We start from the raw sequence: 20,844 nt of genomic DNA on the forward strand, positions 1-20,844 counted from the left end.
CATTGACCTAACATAAGTGCTGTAACTGTAAGATTTCTAGAAAAAGCAAACATCTTTGATCTAAGAGTCAACAAAGATTTTTTAAGCTGGATACAAGATACAGTAACAATTTTTTTTTTTAAGGAAATTGATAAACTGGGCTTTGCCAACATTAAAAACTTTAGTTGTGAGAGATACCATTAGGAGAATGCAAAGGTGAGGTATAGGGCAAGAGAAAATATTTATAACACATGTATCTGAGGGAGGTCAAATATCAAGAATATTTAAAGAAGTTTTATGACTTAGTAATACAACAACCCAATAAGGAAAAGGCAAGAGATGTATTTGAACAGAATGTCACAAAATAATGGTCAATAAGCACATGAAAAGATACTCAACATCATTTTTAACAGGGACATGTAAATTAAAACCACAGTGAGATACCAGTACACACCCACTTGAATGGCTAAAATTGAAGACGGACAATACAAGTGAGGCTAAGATATAGAACAGCTGGAACTCTCATATGCTGCTCCTGGGAGTCTAAAATAGTACAGTCACTTTGCACTGGTATTTTCTTAAGTTAAACATACAGTTACCTATACAGCAATTCCATTCCTAACTATGCAAAAAATGGAAAACATGTCCTTAAAACAGACTTACACATTAATGGTCATAGCAGCTTCCTTTAAACAGCATAAACTAGGAGCAACTGAAAATGACCATCAGCAAGTAGATGGATAAGCAAATTGTGGAATATCTACAAAATGGAATACAACTGAACAGTAAGAAGAAAGTGTAACTATACATGTAGCACCGTGGATGTTCTCTTATAGTGAGATATTCAAGGGCTAACACTCATCTTTAGCGACAGGAAAACAGGAGTCTGGGTTTGGTAGAATATTGACTGAAACAGGGGCATGAGGGGACTTTTGGAGGTAATAAACTTGTTCCATATTTTGATTGTGTTGGTTACACAATTGAATGTATTTGTCAGAACTCAAATAGGTGCATTTTATTGTATGTAAATTATTCCTCAAAGTTCATTTTTAAAAGTAAAGAAAAAAGAAAATTCCCTTGGCAGTCCACTGGTTAGAACTCCACAATTTTGCTACCAGGGGTTCAGTTCCTGATTGGAGTACTAAGATTGTGCAAGCCACACAGCACAGCAAAAAATAAATAATTAATTAAGAAGTAAAACAAAGTCACAGTGTAATACTATAAAAACCATCCAAAAAATCATCAGAACCTCAATACCAGAAAATACTCTTAATAACTGCTACACTTTTGCTAGGTGCTAAAGAAAATATAACGTGGAATAGTCTGTTGTCTTAAGATGTTCCATAGAAAGATCGATGGCTGTAATTTTGATAAGACTTTGGCAACAAGCTTTGTATAATAAAAGCATCTTTTATGAGAACTGCTTCCTTTTATAGCAGAAGCTGCAGGGTTGATGGCTACTTCTAGTTCTGTAGTTGAATAGTGAAAGCATGTCAGATGTCCCACTGTGTGAATTTCTGTAATTTCCACGTTGGATTTAAAATGTAGGGATTATTGTTTCTTTAAAATAAACAATTCCTTTTGTAAGGCCTCATCAAGTGTACAGTTTATTTTCCTGCCCTTTAAATTTTTATGTTAAAATATCGTTTTATAATTAAATTCTTCCCCATGCCCTTATTATAATTTTATGCACCAAGCAAAATGATTACCTCCAATAGCACATTTTCATTATGATCCAATTATTTTGATTGCACAGGGATTTTATATTAGCCCATATATCCTCCAGCTTAAATACTTAGAAAATTTATACAGACATAACTAGAGTTATTAATCATATGGTCTAGTATATATGAGTTTGGAAGTAATTTCCTTTTTTTTTCCCAGCATGATTCCCTATTTCGTGGCCCAATTTTTTGACATGCATATATTGTAATTCTTATGACTTAAGTGAGTTTGCAGTCATTCAACTTTCCAAGATTATGTGACAGCTTATGGGGCAGTGATATAGAATACTTACAATTAGGATTTTCAGTGAGTCCTGGGATATTTGCTCACTGTTTCACAGGGCTACATGTTGATACATGGGTATTCAACAAAATGCTTGCATTTTCAAATGATGCTTAATTTTCCACTTTAATCTTTCATGAGATCTGGAGTAAGACTTTAAAAATCATTATCTGTTGAAATAGCACATCATGATTTTATGACATTATTGGCAGAGGAAGAGGAGACTGGATTGAGATGAGGGTAGAATGTGTAGCTCAGTCATGCTGTGTTCAAATTATTGTTGCAGGAAAAAAACCTCTTCCATTCTCAGTATGTTTGATCTTCTCTTCCTCCGCTCTTTTTGTTTTTTTTTAATTTTTTAAAATTTATTTGGCTGTGCTGGGTTGCTGGGTCCTAGTTGCGGCATGTGGAATCTAGTTCTCTGACCAGGGCTTGAGCCCGGGCCCACTGCATTGGGAGCATGGACTCTTGGCCACTGGACCACCAGAGAAGTCCCTTCCTCTGCCCTCTTAAGCCTGGGCTTCAGGTTCCTCCTGTGGTCTCCTGGAGGACCTAGAGCTTCCTCCTTTCAGAGCATATTCCACAGAGTGGTAATTGTCTTCCTAGTCCTCTAGCCATCTCTGAGATTTTTATCAGCAGGAAAATACACTTCAGCTTGGTTGTCTCCACAGTGGAATATAGTGAGTGCCAAATCCCTAGAAAGGTGCAATGAATGAATGAACAAGTCAGATTAAGGAAGCAACATGGTCACTGCCGTAATCATTGCCTTTGACCAAACTGTCTGGCGTATGGTAGCAGTATCTCTGATATAAACCGTATAAATTGTAACTTTGCAGTTGGTGAAACTAAAGAAATAACCACTGAACCATGAACTCAGTCCTAGATGGTTTTCTACACTATTGTAAATGAGTTCTGCATGCTAATGGCACTTTCTATTTTACTTTTCATAAGCAGTTTCTCCCTTGTTTGATAGTTGGAACACAAGCCGGCTGGGCCTGTTTCCTTCTACTGACAGCGTGTTCTGTGCCACGCCCCACTGTGGATTATCATAAGTAACTTTCACAACACCTCAATGGAATAGGTGATATGTAGATGCTGGGGAAATTGAAGCTGAAGGAGGTTAAGTAACGTGCCCAAGTGCACACACGAAACAGGTGAAGAGCTGGGGCTCAAAACCAGTCAGGCAGGCTGTAGAGCCTTCACCATTTCCCAATGCTGTCTTCTTTTATTTTGCTCAAGGAATTTGTCACCATGGGAAAATTTTTGTTTCTGTATTAGAATGCTTAGCCCATGATTACAGAGACATTGTATCCTCAAGTTACTTGGAGTGTAATAGGTGTTCAGTAAGTATGGAATTAATGATAAAGGTCCATATAGTCAAAGCTATGGTTTTGCTAGTAGTCATGTATGGATGTGAGAGTGGACCATAAAAAAGGCTGAGTGCCAAAGAATTGATGCCTTCGAACTGTGGTACTGGAGAAGACTTTTGAAAGTGAAAGCTCTGTAGCTCAGATGATAAAGAATCTGTCTGCCATGCAGGAGACCCAGGTTCGATCCCTGGACCAGAATGATCCCTTGGAGAAGGGAATGGTGGCAAGCTATACAGTCTGTGGGGTTGAAAGAGTCAGACATGACTGAGTGACTAACACTACTACTACTGGAAAGCAAGCAGTTCAAACCAGTCAATTCCAAAGAAATCAACCCTGAACATTCACTGGAAGGACTCATGCTGAAGCTGAAGCTCCAATACTTTGTCCACCTGATATGAACAGCCAACTCATTGGGAAAAGACCCTGATGCCGGGAAAGACTGAAGGCAAAAGGAGAACAGGGCAGCAGAGGGTGAGATGGTTGGATGGCATCACCAACTCAATGGACATGAGTTTTAGCAAACTCAAGGAGATGTGATGGACAGGGAAGCCTGGCATGCTGCTGGCCATGGGGTCATAGAGTCGGACATGACGGAGTGACTGAACAACAATAAGGGAACATTTCATGCAAAGATAGGCCCAATAAAGGACAGAAACGGTAAGGATCTAATGGAAGCAGAAGAGGTTAAGAAGAGGTGGCAAGAATACACAGAAGAACTGTACAAAAAAGGTCTTAATGATCTGGATAACCACAATGATGTGGTCACTCACCTACAGCCAGACATCCTGGAGTGTGAAGTCAAGTGGGATTTAGGAAGCATTGCTATAAACAAAGCTAGTGGAGGTGATAAAATTCCAGCTGAGCTATTTCAATCCTAAGAGATAATGCTGTTAAAGTGCTGCCCTCAGTATACCAGCTAATTTGGAAAACTCAACAGTGGCCACAGGATGGGAAAAGGTCAGTTTTCATTCCAAAGAAGGGAAATGCCAAGGAATGTTCAAACTACTGTACAATTGTGCTCATTTCATGTGCTAGCAAGGTAATGCTCAAAATCCTTCAAGCTAGGCTTCAAAAGTATGTGAACCAAGAAATTCCAGATGTACAAACTGAATTTAGAAAAGGCAGAGGAATCAGAGATCAAATTGCCAACATCCATTGGATCATAGAAAAAGCAAGGGAATTGCAGAAAAACATCTGCTTCGTTGACTATGCTAAAGCCTTTGACTGTGTGAATCACACAAACTGTGGAAAATTCTCCAAGAGATGGAAATATCAGACCACCTTATCTGCCTCCTGAGAAACCTGTATGCAGGTTAATAAGAAACATTTAGAACCAGACATAGAACAACAGACTGGTTCCAAATTGAGAAAGGAGTACATCAAAGCTGTATATTGTCACACTACTTATTTAACTTCTGTGCAGAGTACGAAATACCAGGCTGGATAAATCACAAGCTGGAATCAAGATTGTTGGAAGAAATATCAACAACCTCAGATAATGCAGATGATACCACCCTAATGGCAGAAAGTAAAGAAGAACCAGAGAGTCTCTCAGTAAGGGTGAAGGAGGAGCATGAAAAAGCTGACTTAACCCTTACATGACATACATTGAGGAATAAAGCCACTCCCCCCCCCACACCAAAAAAAAAAGCTGGCTTAAAACTCAACATTCAAAAAACTAAGATCATGACATCCAGTCCCATCACTTCATGGCAAATAGATGGAGAAAAAATGGAAACAGTGACAGATCTTATTTTCTTGGGCTCCAAAATCATTGCAGATGATGACTGTAGCCATGAAATTAAAAGACACTTACTCCTTGGAAGAAAAGCTATGACAAAGCTAGATACTGTATTAAAAAGCAGAGACATCACTTTGCCAACAAAGGTCTGTATAGTCAAAGCTATGGTTTTTCCAGTATTCATATACAGATGTGAGAGTTAGACCATAAAAAAGGCGAGTGCCGAAGAACTGATGCATTTGAATTGTGTGCTAGAGAAGACTCTTGAGAGTCCCTTGGATAGCAAGGAGATCAAACCAGTCAATCCTAAAGGAAATCAATCCTGAATATTCACTGGAAGGACTGATGCTAAAGCTAAATCTCCAATAGTTTGGTCACCTAATGCAGAGCCAGCTCACTGGAAAAGACCCTGATGCTGGGAAAGATTGAGGGCAGGCGGAGAAGGGGGCGACAGAGGATGAGATGGTTGGATGGCATCACTGATTCAGTGGACATAAATTTGAGCAAACTAAAGGAGACTGTGAAGGACAGGGAAGCCTGGCGTGCTGCAGTCCATGGGGTCACATAAAGTTGAACATGATTTAGCAACTGAACAACAGCTGCCAAAATGTGAAGTAAAAGTTAAGTGTTAACCATTTCTTTTATTTCAATTTCTTATATATTCAAATTATTTCATTTTATGAGTATTCATTTTAGGAAATGATCTATTGAAAAAGAAAACTCCCCAAACTGCTTAAAAAGATGCCTTCAAAAAAATCTTTAGCTTTGAACATATCACTACTTTAAATATCTATTCACAAATGTAGGGGTTTTGACTATACACTAAACCAAACTTCTATGCAGAGCTTAAGATGGTACTATCTCATATCCTTCTAGGGAAGAGAGATAGTTATTATCCTACCTCTTGAATATCCACTTTGTCATCCCTTCAAAGTGCCGAAAAGAAAACAACATAACCCCCCACCGCCCCCCTTGCTGTGGAGGAAGAGACTCCAACCTGGCTTCAGAACGTGTGATCATCTCCCTGATCTGAGAAGACTGGGGATCTTTCGCACTTCTCCTTTCTCCCACTTTCTGTGTGTGCGCATGCTCAGTCGTTCAGTTGTGTCCAACTCTGCAACCCCATGGACTGTAGCCCGCCAGGCCCCTCTGTCCATGCGATTATCCTGGCAAGAATACTGGAGTGGGTTGTCATTTCCTTCTCCAGGTTTTCAGGAATCGAACCCGTGTCTCCTATATTGCGTGCAGATTCTTTACCACTGAGCCACCGGGGAAGCCCCTCCCACTATCTAGTAATTGCAGATTGGACTGACTGAGACGACCAGGTACAGCCCAGAGCCTCAGAGGATTCCACACCCTAGCAGCTGCCAGAGAAGTTCTGACACTGGAAGCTGGAGTCCTAGCATCCCTTATCTCCTGTTTGTCTTTTGGAACTCTCACCTGTTCCCTTTTCTTTACCCCCTTTCTGAACATATTAATGTCTCTTCACTTAGGAATTCAGTAGGAAAATCTAGTTACTGCTGAAGGAGTGTGATGTTGGTTTCAAATTCCACCCCCCTCCCCCAGTCGCTTGGGCTTTCCTGCTAGCTCAGTTGGTAAAGAATCCACCTGTAATGAGGGAGACCTGGGTTCGATCCCTGAGTTGGGAAGATCACCTGGAGAAGGGATAGGCTACCCACTCCAATATTCTGGCCTGGAGAATTCCATGGACTGTATAGTCCATGGAGTCGCAAAGAGTTGGACACAACTGAGTGACTCTCACTTTCTCAGTCATCACTGCCAAATTTCATCAGTACCACATATATAATTAATCTATTTTCTAAAAAAGCATAGCATGTAAACATTTTAAGGGAACACTCGTAACTGAAATAAGTACATAGGTAGAAAAATTTTCCTCCCCCTTGTCCTTTATCCGAGCCCTTTCATGTCTCCCCCTCTGGAACAGGCTGTCTCAAACCAGAGTTTTGTACCTCACCCTTTCACTTTGGAGCAGAGTTCATATTCTGTTTATTTCATTTCATATAGTCCTTCCCTTCCAGAGTTGTTTTTGAAATGTTAATTGCCTTTTCATTGTTATCTTTACTTTCAGATTATATTCAGTGTCCATATTGTAAGAGGAGATTTAATGAAACTGCAGCCAGTCGACATATTAATTTCTGCAAGGATCAAGAGTCTCACCGAGTCTTTGATCCAGCCCAGACAGCAGCCAGATTGGATTCCAGAGCACAGGTAAGTCTCTCACCCCAGGTGTTGGCTCCTGTGCCCTTGTCTGCCCAGGGAAAGCGGTAGAATTTGCAAGGGAACCTAAATCACCTGTCCTGAGAACTGTAAGGATCAGGACAGCCAATCTTCATGGGACTTGGCTACTTTTGAGCAATACTTTCCAGCTAAACAGCACTGTTGGATGTTGTAGAAAAAATTCTCTACAGGGTCTGAAGGTTCTTAGGTTGAAGACTTAGCTATCTAAGTATTGTTTCTATACTGTTATGGTAAGACTCTAACCAATGGTGATTATCATCAGCTTTAACCACCCTCAATAGCATTTAGAACCTGAAGTGAAACTGGCATAAGTGGAGGAAACTGTCACAAGGAGCCTGTTCTACGGTTTGTGTTTGCTCTGTGGAGAAGGGTCTTCAGCCTATTCAAAGCCACAGAACCATCAATGTAAAGTAAATAAATAAAACAGCTATTATAAATTGGAAAAGACCCTGATGCTGGGAAAGATTGAATGCAGGAAGACAATAGGACACAGCAAACAGCTGGAAACAACTGGAAACAGCAAACAGCTCCATACACATCAAAGGTACTGGAGACATAGCTTACAGTATGCTATGAAAACCATTAGTTTCATAAACATGTCTTAGATACCAAGAAAAGATTGTTATATTGTTCAGGCACTAAATCATGTGTGACTCTTTGCAACTTCCATGGACTATAGCACTCCAGGCTTCCTTGCCTTTCACTGTCTCCCAGAGTTTGCTCAAATTCATGTCCATTGAGTCAGGGATGCCGTCCAACCATCTCATCCTCTGCCTTCCCCTTTTCCTCCCACCTTCAATCTTTCCCAGCATCAGGGTCTTTTCCAACGAGTCAGCTCTTCACATCAGGTGGCCAAAGTATTGGAGCTTCAGCATCAGTCCTCCCAATGAATACTCAGGGTTGATTTCCTTTAGGGTTGATTGGTTTGATCTCCTTGCTTTTCAAGGGACTCTCAAGAGTCTTCTGCAGCACCACAATTTGAAAGCATCAATTCTTCAGCACTCAGCCTTCTTTATGGTCCAACTCTCACATCTGTATATGACTACTGGAAAAGCCATAGCTTTGACTATACAGACCTTTGTTAGCAAAGTGATATCTCTGCTTTTTAATACACTGTCTAGGTGTGTCATAGCTTTTCTTCCAAGGAGCAAGTGTCTTTTAATTTCCAAAGAATAACAAGGAGAAATAAGAAAGCCTTCTTAAATGGCTGCTATCAAAAAGTCTACAAACAATAAACACTGAAGAGGGTGCAGAGAAAAGGGAACCCTCTTACACTGTTGGTGGGAATGCAAACTAGTACAGCCACTATGGAGAGCAGTGTGGAGATTCCTTAAAAAACTGGAAATAGAGCTGCCATATGACCCAACAATCCCACTGCTGGGCATACACACCAAGGAAACCAGAACTGAAAGAGACACATGTACCCCAATGTTCATCACAGCACTGTTTATAATAGCCAGGACATGGAAGCAACCTAGATGTTCATCAGCAAACGAGTGGATAAGAAAGCTGTGGTACATATACACAATGGAATATTACTCAGCCATTAAAAAGAATACATTTGAATCAGTTCTAGTGAGGTGGATGAAACTGGAGCCTATTATACAGAGTGAAGTAAGTCAGAGAGAAAAACACCAATACAGTATATTAACACATATATATGGAATTTAGAAAGATGGTAATGATGACCCTATATGTGAGACAGTTAAAGAGACACAGATGTAAATAACAGACTTTTGGACTTTGTGGAAAAAGGTGAGTGTGGGATGATTTGAGAGAATAGCATTGAAACATGTATATTACCATATGTGAAATAGATCGCCAGTCCAGGTTCGATCCATGAGACAGGGTGCTCAGGGCTGGTGCACTGGGATGACCCTGAGGGATGGGATGGGGAGGGAGGTGGGAGGGGGGTTCAGGATGGGGAAACATGTACACCCATGGCTGATTCATGTCAATGTATGGCAAAAACCACTACAATATTGTAAAGTAATTAGCCTCCAATTAAAATAAATTAATTAAAAAAAAAAAAGAAAGCCTTCTTAAGTGAATAGTGCAATGAAACAGAGGAAAACAATAGAATGGGAAAGAGTAGAGATCTCTTCAAGACAATTAGAGATACCAAAGAAAAGATTCAGTGGCTCTGAATACTTAACAGTAGAGGATTGTTTAGAAAGATTTCCATGATATCCAACATGTCATAGGAATGGGACCCTCTCTAACAATAGCACGCCCTACAGACTGGATTCTGACCTCCACATATATTAGACAGTTACTGAATATCTACGCTGTACCTGCTGCTGCATTAGGTACTGGTTGATCAAGGGTTTGTGGTTCAGAGGAGGCGGCACCCTTGAAAGCAGTGCAGTAGGAAGATGTCGGAGAAGGCAATGGCACCCCACTCCAGTACGCTTGCCTGGAAAATCCCATGGATGGAGGAGCCTGGTAGGCTGTAGTCGGCATATTCAGGAGAATGGTGGAGGCAGAGGCCACTTGGGATTCATGGAAAGCTTCAAGGAGGAGCAAATACTTTCCCCAAAATATCAAATGAGTTTACTGGTCTAAATTTGAAGTTGGAAAGGACATTATGCACTAAATGTCCAGCCCATGACCTGAGGAGCCCACCATGTAGAGCTGAAGGACAGAGAGCCTGTGGGCGAGTGACAGGGGGTGGCACAGGCCAGGTGAGCATCAGAGTCAGGAGGGCTTTAACCCAAGTGGGCTCAGAGAGGAGGAAAAGGGATTAAGTGGATAGATGCCTTAAGTCTGAGGCCAACCAACCTGAGGGCCTGGAAGCAGGAATTGAAAGTCCCCAGGAATCCCAGAAAGTCCTATCCATCTTTTCTTCTTGTCTCTTCTTCCTACTCCACTGCTGCTTCATCGTCTCTCTACAGAACTCGGCCTTTCTGTCCAATTGTCCATCACTAGCCTCACACATCATTCTATATGCAGTGTAGACTGGTTGCATAATGCAGACTTGAGTAACATGGAATTGGTATCTTAGAAAGATCACCCTGGCAGTTAGTGTTCAAGATGGACTGGTGAGAGACCAGTTAGAGCTACGCCAACCGAAAAAGAAAATGAGGGCCAAGAGTCAGAGGACTAATGTGGGGATGTGTGTGGGGGGTGTTTGTGTGGAGGGTATGGATTTAAGAGATAATTGTTGGAACTGAGAAGCTGATTGGAATATAAGGTAAAAGAGTATCAGGGTTGGCAAAGAGGCTTTTAGCTCCAGAGCAGATAACACCACACATCTAGATGAAAGAACCCAGAAGGCAGCAGTGGGGAGGTAGTCATTTTGGTAAGGAGCCTATGATGACTACAGGTGTAGAGATTCCGTCTTTACACGTGAAATAGCATGGAAGCAGTGCAGTGTCAGAAGGACTTGGATTCTACAATCAGTATTCAGGGTTTGACCTTCAGTTTTATAATATACTATCTGTAGGTTAGTTTGGACAAGTTCCTTGAATTCTTTGAGACTCACTTTAGCCTGTGTCTGGCTGAGCTGTTAGGGGGATCACAAGTAACAGCAGTACCACACAGGCCCCCCTACCTTTACCCTCTCAACACTGACCCCGACCCCCCTTCCCCTCTCTGACGGTCCTCTCGAGTGGAGCAGGCACCAACAGTTTGGGGGGAAATATGACTGCTTTGGACTTATGAGAGTGAAAATGTTAGCCGCTCAGTTGTGTCTGACCCTTTGCGACCCCATGGACGGTAGCCCACCAGGCTCCTCTGTCCATGGGATTCTCCAGGCAAGAATACTGGAGTGAGCGGCCATTCCCTTCTCCAAGGGATCTTCTCAATCCAGGGATCGAACCTGGGTCTCCCGCGCTACAGGCAGATTCTTTACCATCTGGGCCACCTGAAGTCACCTTAATTTTGGGGGGAAAATAAAAGTACAACTCTACCTAGACTTTCTAAGGCAGTAAAGGGTGCATTCTGTTTCTTCGAATGCTTCTAAGCAGTCCACGAAGGAAGTCGGTGTTCATGGGGCCAAGGGGAGCAGAGGGGGAAGCAGAGGACGGAAGTGCTTTTTATTCCTGAAGAAGGCCAGCTGGCTGTCCTGAGCGTAACCAGCAACTTGGCCTGGTTCCTCTCCTTGTCTTCCAGAACGAAGTGGTGATTGGGAACACAGAAGAAAAATTGCTTGCTTTCTGAATTGCTTGCTTTCTGAGTAAACTCGCTGTAGAGTGTATCTGAACAGCAGTGCTGTTTCCCCCATGCCAGCTTCGCCACTCTGCTGCCCGCCTCATAGTGGAGCTTATTGAGAGGGAGAACAAAAAGGGAGGTGTTGTCTCAGTTTGGAAGGGCTGTTAACAGCACAGCTGAAATGTGTTTCTATTTTAAACATAATCAGCTTTAAAAAATGTGTTATACCCTTAACCAAAAGAGACCCGGATGGGTTCTCTGAAAATAGCTTCCTTTGTTTGCCTGGGGATGAGCTGCATGCCATCGCCTCACAGCAGGCCCTGCCCAAGTGAGGATTCTCACTTGGAGGAACAGGTTATCTTTGTACTGGAGTTGCCATGGAAATGTGGAGGGATCTGTGGCAAGGTAAAAGGGAGGGCATAAAGGAACTCCCACGGAACCTTTCGGTCCTTCTTCCGTGTTAATATGGCTCTTCTGCTACCGCCACTCAGTAGGGTGGGGAGTGGCGTGAGGATGTTGGAATTCCATGTTTAAAACATTTGGTGCCTGCCAGTGCCTGTTTTTCTTCTCTCGGCATGTATTTAAAAACAAAATCATCTTCGAGTGTAATGAAAAGCCCAAATGTTCCATAACTATCCTTATTGACATCAAGTGATTTCTTATGTCTTCACATAACTGATCGAACAGGATTAACACATCACCACTATCCCAAAGGGCTTGATTGTGGAACGAAAGCTCCAAAACCCAGACATGGTTTTGAGCCCCAGCAGGAAGGACGGGAGCCAGGTTACTGAGGTGCAGGGTGTATGGGTCCCCCTCCCCTGGGTGTCACAGGTCCTGGACATGACTCCACCCTGCTGCTGGTGCACGGGAGACCACATTACCTCCTGTATGCTTCCCGAGCTGACAGAGCTCTTCCCTTCTCCTCCCCAACCCCCCACCTCCCCGCTGGTCTCCCTCTCCCTCTGTCTCCTTCTCCAGGGTAGAGCTCAAATGAGTCCAAGAAAGGAACCGACTGTAACCAGTGCTGTGGGAGCTCTGCTACAGAACAGGGCCCTGGAGACCAGTGCAGCGCCAACCAGGCCAGGTGAGTTGGAATGAGCATCTCAACTATCGAATAACGGGGTCAGAGGAGACCACTGTTGGCTTTGGGATTTGCTGGCGGTCAGCAAAAACTATGACATCCAAAGTTGCTTTGGGATATAAAGATATGTGAGTTTGTTTGAGATTTAGAGCTTATTTGGCAGGAAAGGATATTTCCTAATTTACCAAGATTGGACAACTCTTGAGAGTATACAAAATCAGATCTGATGACAATAGCTGGGGCTAGAACCGTTGTTCCCAGGTCTGGTAAAATTAAGAAGAAATTAAGGATGGGAGATGGCAGTGTGTCAGGTTTTGTGTTGAAAATAAGGGAAGAAAATGAAATTGTGGTCTCAGAGGGATATCTGTATTTCCATGTTCATTACAGCATGTTTCAAATAGCCAAGATACAAAAACACCCTTCATATTCATTGATGGATGAATGGATAAAGATGGGGTATATATGCACAATGGAATATTATTCAGCAATAAAAAGAGAAGGCAATCCTTCCATTTTCAACTTCATGATAAACCTTGAGGTGAAATATGTCAGAAGGAGGACAAATACTGTATGATCTCGGTTATGTGCGTGCTCAGTCGTGTCTGATTCTTTGCCATCCCATGGACTGTAGCCCACTATGTCCTCTGTGGAATTTTTCAGGCAAGAATACTGGAGTGGGTTGCCATTCCCTTCCCCAGGGGATCTTCCCAACCCAGGGATCAAACCTGAATCTCTTGCGTCTCCTATATTGGCAGGTGGATTCTTTACCAGTGCACCACCTGGGAAGCCATGTGTGGAACCTTAAAATGTTAAACTCAAGTATAGAACAGTCTTTTGGACTCTGTGGGGAGAGGGGTGACTTGGGAGAATGGCATTGAAACATGTATAATATCATATAAGAAACGAATTGCCAGTCCAGGTTTGATGCAAGATACAGGATGCTCGGGGCTGGTGCACTGGGATGACCCAGAGGGATGGTACAGGGAGTGAGGTGGGAGGGGGGTTCAGGATGGGGAACACGTGTACACCCGTGGCGGATTCATGTTGATGTATGGCAAAACCAATACAATATTGTAAAGTAATTAGCCTCCAATTAAAATTAAAAAAAAAAAAAGAGTAGAATGGTGGTTGCCAGGGGTGGAGGGTAGCGTGGGAGAAATGGGGAGATGTTGGTCAAAGGGTAAACTTCCAGTAATGAGACGAATGAGTTGGGGGAATCTAACGTTCAGCAGGGTGACTATAGTTAACAGTACTGTATTATCTACTTAAAAGTTGCTGAGAGGATAAATCTTAAATATTCTCACCACACAGACACACACACACACACACAAAAGTAACTATGTGAGGTGATGAGTGTGTTAACCAGTCTTACTGTGGTAATCATTTTGCAATACATACATGTGATAAATCATCACATTGTACACCCTAAACTTGCACATTATACTCAGTTAGATCACAATAAGGCTGGAAAGAAAAGAAAATGGGGAAGAATTTCCTTCCTAGAATGAAATAATGTCTTCGAAGTAGGAAAAAGGAATGCCCACCATTTTAGTATTTACTATATGCTTGATCCATTTCTTTTAATCTTCACAGTAATCCTCCACATGTTTTAACCTATGGAATAGGAACTGAGGCTCAGAGAGGGTGAGTTGTTTAAGACACACAACTGGTAGACAGCAGAGCTGGATTAGATATCTCCTGTGTTTTTCTTCTTCATTGGGCTGCGTTGCTAGTAATGGACATTCTTCCTTATGGTCAGCATCGCTATGAAGGCAATGAATGAAATCATGACCATACTGGCACCTCTGGTCAGGAGTCTTATCCTGAAGGTATTATCAGAACCAGAATAAGAAGTGCCAGTCTCATAGTCCGTAAGGTAACAGCACCAGAAATCTTTGTCATTAGTTTTTAAATTCCTCCTGAGTTGCTTATCATGGGAGAAAACTTGAGTTGATATTTTAAAAATTCATAGCCATCTAAACTCAAACCACTAGTTGTTTTTTTTTCTTCATTATCTGTAGAGACTTATCCATGAGGTAGGTTTTAGCTTTTACTAAGGAAAAAAATAATTCAAATCATTTATGTATTCTTTTGGTAAAACTTCCACTAACAAGCTTTTTTTTCCGAAGTAAAATGACTAGTGTCCTTGAGAAAAGACAATTTCTTTATATTATAGTTTCTTCTTATTTTTTCAAAGAATATATTATAATGCTTCCCTTTCAGTGAAAAACATCCTTTTGAGTTTGTTTGTCAAGAGGGCGTATTTCTTAATCCATTGGGATTAGACAACTCTGACAGTGTGCCAAGTCAAATGCAAGTACAGCCTCAGAGTGTTGGACCTTCACTCCCCGGTTTAGTAAACCAGGAAAGAGACTGGGAATGAGGGAAGACAGGCCTAGTATTGAAAAGAGGAAAAGAGTTTCCTTCCTTGAACTCAATAGTTAGAGCAGCAGCAAGGTAAAGTGGAAAGGTCCTGAATCAGGGCAGCAGCCCTATGTCCCAGTATGTGGCGATGAGCAGGACGATACACAGACACTGTTCTGATACACTAGGAAATAGATGAGCAGGCCAGCAGACCTAAATAGAATATATCATACTTGTTGTTAACTCGTCAACAGTGGTTTGTAGATCACTGTGATGTTGTTAAGTAAAAGGAGAATCCAACATAGCCCACACTAGGTTCTGGGCCACCAGCTGACCGCACCATCCACTGTCTCCTCTCCATCCAGCTCGAGCAGCCTCTCTTGCTCCTGCTCACTCCTGGCTCAGGGCCTTTGCACTGGCCGCCCCCTCTGCCAAAAACCAAAACATCCCTCAGTGATCTACCCTGCTGTCTCCCTCCCTCCCTCCAGCTCTTAGCAGAGTGTCTTCCCAGTGGGCCCTGCACCAACCCAACCTCTGTGTTTCAAAGTAATCAAACCCACTATAATTCTTTTTGTAGTTTCCCAGCAGTTACCATCATTTAATATATTCAATACATATTTATTTTCTTTATGTCCATCCACTATGCCAGAAAAGGGGATGTAAGCTTCAAGAAGGCAGGAATCTGTCTACTTGGTTTATTTTGTATTGTACTGCTCAGGTTCGATCCCTGGATTGGGAAGATTCCCTGGAGAAGGGCATGGTAACCCACTCCAGTATTCTTGCCTGGAGAATCTCATGGACAGAGGAGCCTGGCGGGCTACAATCCATGGGGTCGCAAAGAGTTAGACACGGCTAAAGTGACTTAGCCCACACACACCTCTACTTGTTAGAATTGTTCGTGGCATTTATGAAATGCTCAGTAAATACTTTTTGAATGAAATATATAGGACAAAGTTGGTATCTTGAGTCTATAATTTCTCACTTAAATTACTGAAATATGAATAGTCATGTTAATTAGCTTTAAGAGATAGCTTTTGCTTTTATTTCTGGTTCAAGATGCTTTTTCAATTTTAGATTCTGTTCTTACCTGTGGCCTCACCTGTTAACATTTAAAAATAAAATCACCAAGGTTAGTGTGCTTTTAAATTAGTCACATTTCATTTGAAGCCATTCTGGAGAGAAAGCATAAGTATATTGAGGGGACGTGAATTTTCAAAACTGTTTAAGGCTTGGAGAAAAGCCTGAGTACTTTTTACTAATGTAAATAGGCCCATGTATGAATCAGATTCTCATCTACTGGCCATTGTTTTTGATCTGGTCAGTACTAATCTATTTGTAATAAGAGGATCTTTAAAAAACTGTTGGTGGTGGTCTAGCTATCTTTGACAATCCAGTGTTTAGGCCACTTGATGTCACTTACCTTCCACGTAAATCCTATTATTGTCTTTCATCTCGCTGGTAGTTAGCCTTCTAAAACCCAGGCTTTCATTCTTTGACTCTCTTGAGTAAAACAAACATTTAGAATCTCCCATTTATTACCTTTTGTTTTAAATTCACAGTGAGGGAAGACATGTGTTAGGCACAACCTGCAGTCGGTAATCATTATATCTAATGTTTAACAGTAGGATATAAAAGTCTTAAGGGATTACAAGAAAGAGATCTACTTTTCCCAGGAGATTTTATGGAGGAGGTAATGGTCAGAGAGAGAAAGTTTCATAGAGATGGAGGCTTTGGGGATGAGCTAGATTTTAACCAATGGAGAAAAGTTGGGAAGCAACAGAGATATGAAAATAAGAACACAACACATACTCTGGGGGGGAAAAATGGTCCATTTGGCCAAAGCGTGGAGAAGAACTGGGATTAAAGTTAGAATGGAAGGCTGGCACTAGAGCAAGGAGGGCCGTAGATGCTCAGCAAGGTGTCCAGACTATGTGTGATTAATGCCGTTGCTGGTGTCACTGCCCTGGACACGTGTGTGAAAAGCTCTTATGATGACCTAGGAACTTTTTGGTTCTACAGACTAAGTTAGCCTGCCAAAATGTCTCTTGAGAAAGGGCATTTTTTAAGAAGTTTCCATGGAAGGAATTAATGCTTACTGTAGAAGATCTTAGAAAATGGAGAGAAGGTATGAAGAGAAAAAAAATCATCCATAATTCCACACCCTGACATGTCTACCGTTAATATTGATACCTCTTTTCACTTTCTCTCTTTATTCGCCGCCTCTTTTGTTTTCTTTTGATCTAAATTAGGATCATAGTCCATGTACACATCCTGATTTTTTTTCCCCACAAACTTTGAACGTTTCCCTATGGCAAAGAGTTTCTTTAAAAACATAATATCATATGTTTTCAAAGATACATATGATATCACAAAAAGACAATATAACTTGTCTATTTTCCTGATGTTGACTAGGTAGGTTGTCTCTGCTTTTTTGCTGTACCGAATATTTCCCTTCTTCATGGACAGTAGCCCATGCTTAATTGTATGCTCCTCTAAGCTCTTCAGATATGAATCTTCATTAATCCTTATTTAATCCTCACAGTAACACAGAGGGGCAGACATACTATTCATAGCCCTGGTTTGCAGGTAAGGAAAGCACAGGTAGGGGAAGCAACTTGCATAAGGAGTTTGTAATAGAAAATGGTAGAGCCAAGCAAATCCTCATCTACTTTGGGAAAACTGGGTCAAAAAACATTAAGGAGATAATTATATAAATATATATTATTTAGTACATATTATATACTAGTATCTCACAATTGAGCTGGACCGTAAAGAAGGCAGAATGCCAAAGAATTGATGCTTTTGAACTGTGGTACTGGAGAAGACTCTTGAAAGTCCCTTGGACAGCACAGAACTTAAACCAGTCAGTTTTAAGGGAAATCAAACCTGAATACTCACTGGAAGGACTGATGCTGAAGCTCCAGTGTTTGGGTCATCTGATGTGAACACCTGACTCATTGGAAGAGTCCCTGATGCTGGGGAAGATTGAGGGCAGAAGGAGAAAAGGGAATCAGAGGATGAGATGGCTGGATGGCATCACCAATGCAGTGGGCATAAACTTGCACAAACTTCAGGAGATGGTGAGGGACAGGGAGGCCTGGTATGCTGCAGTCCATGGGGGTCGCAAAGAGTCGGACACGACTGGGCAGCTGAACAACATATACTAGTATATATATTAGGCTTCCCTGGTGGCACAGACGGTAAAGAATCTGCCTGCAATGCAGGAGACCCAGGTTCAATCCCTGAGTTGAGAAGATCCCCTGGAGAAATATGTATATTACTTAGTAGATACATGTTTAGTAAATTATTTTAGAAAAGGATATGGCTCTTCTTTCTCACAAAGATTCTAATGTTCAGATGAGAACTGAGTTTATAACCTAGTCAGCAAATATCTACATGGCTATTTTCTCAAGGGATTTGATATAGGAGTGACAGATTTATAGGGAAGATACCTCTGGGCAGCAGCTTCTCCAGCACCTTTATACAGAGAGACTATGACCACCGTGAAGCTGTAGTTCTGGTTTCTGCTTTGGTTTCTGGAGCCAGTGGATTTGATCAAGTTAAGCATCCTGCCTGCACTAGCCTCCCCTTCTTGTGCTTGCGTGCTCAGTTGCTCAGTCATGTTCTACTCTTTGTGACGCATGGACTGTTGCCTGCCAGGCTCCGCTGTCCATGGGATTTTTCAGGCAAGAATATTCCCCTCCTTACCTAATTGTGTAGCAAATGTAATGAGTATTGAAGGGTCAGTTACTGATTCCTTGGAAAAAACAAAGCTTGTAAATCTTCGGGTAATATGATCACTGAGTTCTATCCTGTGTCCTTTGATATTGATTCTCAGTTTCCTGGGGTGGTTTGGTCATTCTTCCTTTGTAAAACACTGATTAGAAAAGAGGCCTCTAGGACAGAGAGTACTATTCTTTCTTCTTTTTTAATGATTTCTCTGAGAATCCTGTTCCATCCCATGTGGTCCAGCACAAACTGTGGCATGTTATGCCCATAGATTCCTATGTCTCCATTTCTAGCGGTGCTGCTGAACACAGAGGAAGAGAGTCCTGTTTGGGAACTGAGACCATCACTGTGTAAATAACCGCTGGGAGGGAAGGCCTTTCATGCTTCCATGAGGTTTATCAAACCCTTTCTAGCAAGAGAGCAGGCAAAGAATTTTGTGAAGATATGGAACATTCTCTGGGTACATTTTGAAAGCTGGGGCTATAGTGGGCTATAGCTGGTACTGTGGTATAGCTGGGGCTATAGTGGGATCAGGTGTTGAGGGTCAATTTGTATAAATGGGGGGGTGGTCATTGAGGTGGTGGGCCAACGGGCCCGTCCATGGGTAAGTGAAGGCTTAACGGTAGAAGACAGAGGGCTTCTAACACAGATTCTGTTTTCCTTATTATCTGGCCCAGGATAGGGATTGAGAACTTGTCTATAGCTCCTAAACAAAAAGGAAGAATAGAGACTTTTGAGTCCAGTGTGAGAATTTCATAATCATCCTTTTTTTCTGTTGTTGCTAATGTTTGCTTTTACATAATAACAAATCTGTTTATGTCTGCAAAGGATCAGCAGTGGACCCTGCTTCTGGAGCAAAACTCAGACAAGGATTTGCTAAATCTTCTAAAAAAGATTAACTCCTAGAGGCCAGGTAAGGAAAAAAAAATTTTAACTTCTACGTGTTGCCAATCGTCTAATGGGCAAGACAGTTAATGAGCCTTTAAGAGAATGAATCCATAGCAGGCCAAAGAAGAATTTGGGCAAATCCTGATTTGGGTTACTAAAATGTATGCTCTTGAAACTTACTCTTTTGTTAAACATATAGTTTGAAACGATGTTCAGTTTTTGCTTCTCGGATTTGACAGGAAGCAGGAATTCATTTTGTTTCTTGGATTTAACAGGAAAGGGAAATGATTCTTCATTTTGACCAGGAAGGTTACTGCCCTATCCCTTTTTCCAAACAAAGACAGGTCCCTGAGATTGACACTGAATAGTCACTGAATAGACACTGCTATGAAGCTGGAGAATTCTTGATATTGTGAATTGTTAAAAACAATGAACAATTAAGAGGCCTGTATTACTTAACATTCTCAATGTGGGAACAACAAAGCTCCAAAGTAAGTGCCTTCTCTTTCTGCTTTCAGCCTGGCTCCCTCACCGTCCTCGACCTGGATGGTCATACCTAGGAACTCCACCTAAGGTGAGGGAACCAGAGGCATCTGTTTACATGCCTGAGATTTCTTTGGAGACATCATGTAGAACAAGTAAAAACTACGTTCAAATTTCCTTATCTACTCCCTTCAAATTTTCCCCCTCAAATCATTAAACAATGCATCAACCTGTATGATAACGCTTGATTTAAAGATTCACTTGAAGCTTTTTTTCCCGTGCTGTACAGTAGGTTCTGATTAGTTATCTGTTTTATACATACGTGCTTAGTGGCTCAGTCGTGTCTGACCCTTTGGACTGTAGCCTGCCAGACTCCTCCGTCCATGGGATTCTCCAGGCAAGAATACCGGAAGGGGTTGCCGTTTCCTCTTCTAGGGGATCTTCCTGACCCAGGGATTGAGCCTGCATCTCCTGTGTCTCCTGTATTGCAGGTGGATTCTTTACCAGCTGAGCCATCGGGGAAGCCTATTTTATGCACAGTGGTGTATATATGTCGATCCCAATCTCCCAGTTCATCCCATCCCATCATTCCCCTTCCTCCGCTTGGTGTCCATACATTTGTTCTGTATGTCTGTGTCCCTATTTCCACTTTGCAAATAGGTTCATCTGTACTATTTTTCTAGATTCCATATATATGTGTTAAACTTTTTTTTAAGTGGACACTTTTTAGTCTTTTTAAAGAAAATGTTACTTTGATATTAGAAACTTTTGGTGAAACAGTCTTTATT

The 20,844-nt window shown here is 41.7% G+C and overlaps 1 protein-coding gene across 1 annotated transcript in view; it reads left to right on the top strand.

Moving 5' to 3' along the window:
• ZC2HC1B (zinc finger C2HC-type containing 1B) overlaps positions 1–20,844 on the top strand; it is a 34,142-nt gene extending 13,298 nt beyond the window's left edge. The window contains exons 5-8 of the mRNA XM_055591443.1: positions 7,187–7,326; positions 12,490–12,595; positions 19,514–19,598; positions 20,092–20,844. Coding sequence (XP_055447418.1) covers positions 7,187–7,326; positions 12,490–12,595; positions 19,514–19,584 — 317 coding nt within the window. The 3' untranslated portion in view covers positions 19,585–19,598; positions 20,092–20,844. The remainder of the gene's footprint in view (positions 1–7,186; positions 7,327–12,489; positions 12,596–19,513; positions 19,599–20,091) is intronic.

This window comes from Bubalus kerabau, chromosome 9, assembly GCF_029407905.1.
Source record: "Bubalus kerabau isolate K-KA32 ecotype Philippines breed swamp buffalo chromosome 9, PCC_UOA_SB_1v2, whole genome shotgun sequence".
Taxonomy (NCBI): domain Eukaryota; kingdom Metazoa; phylum Chordata; class Mammalia; order Artiodactyla; family Bovidae; genus Bubalus; species Bubalus kerabau.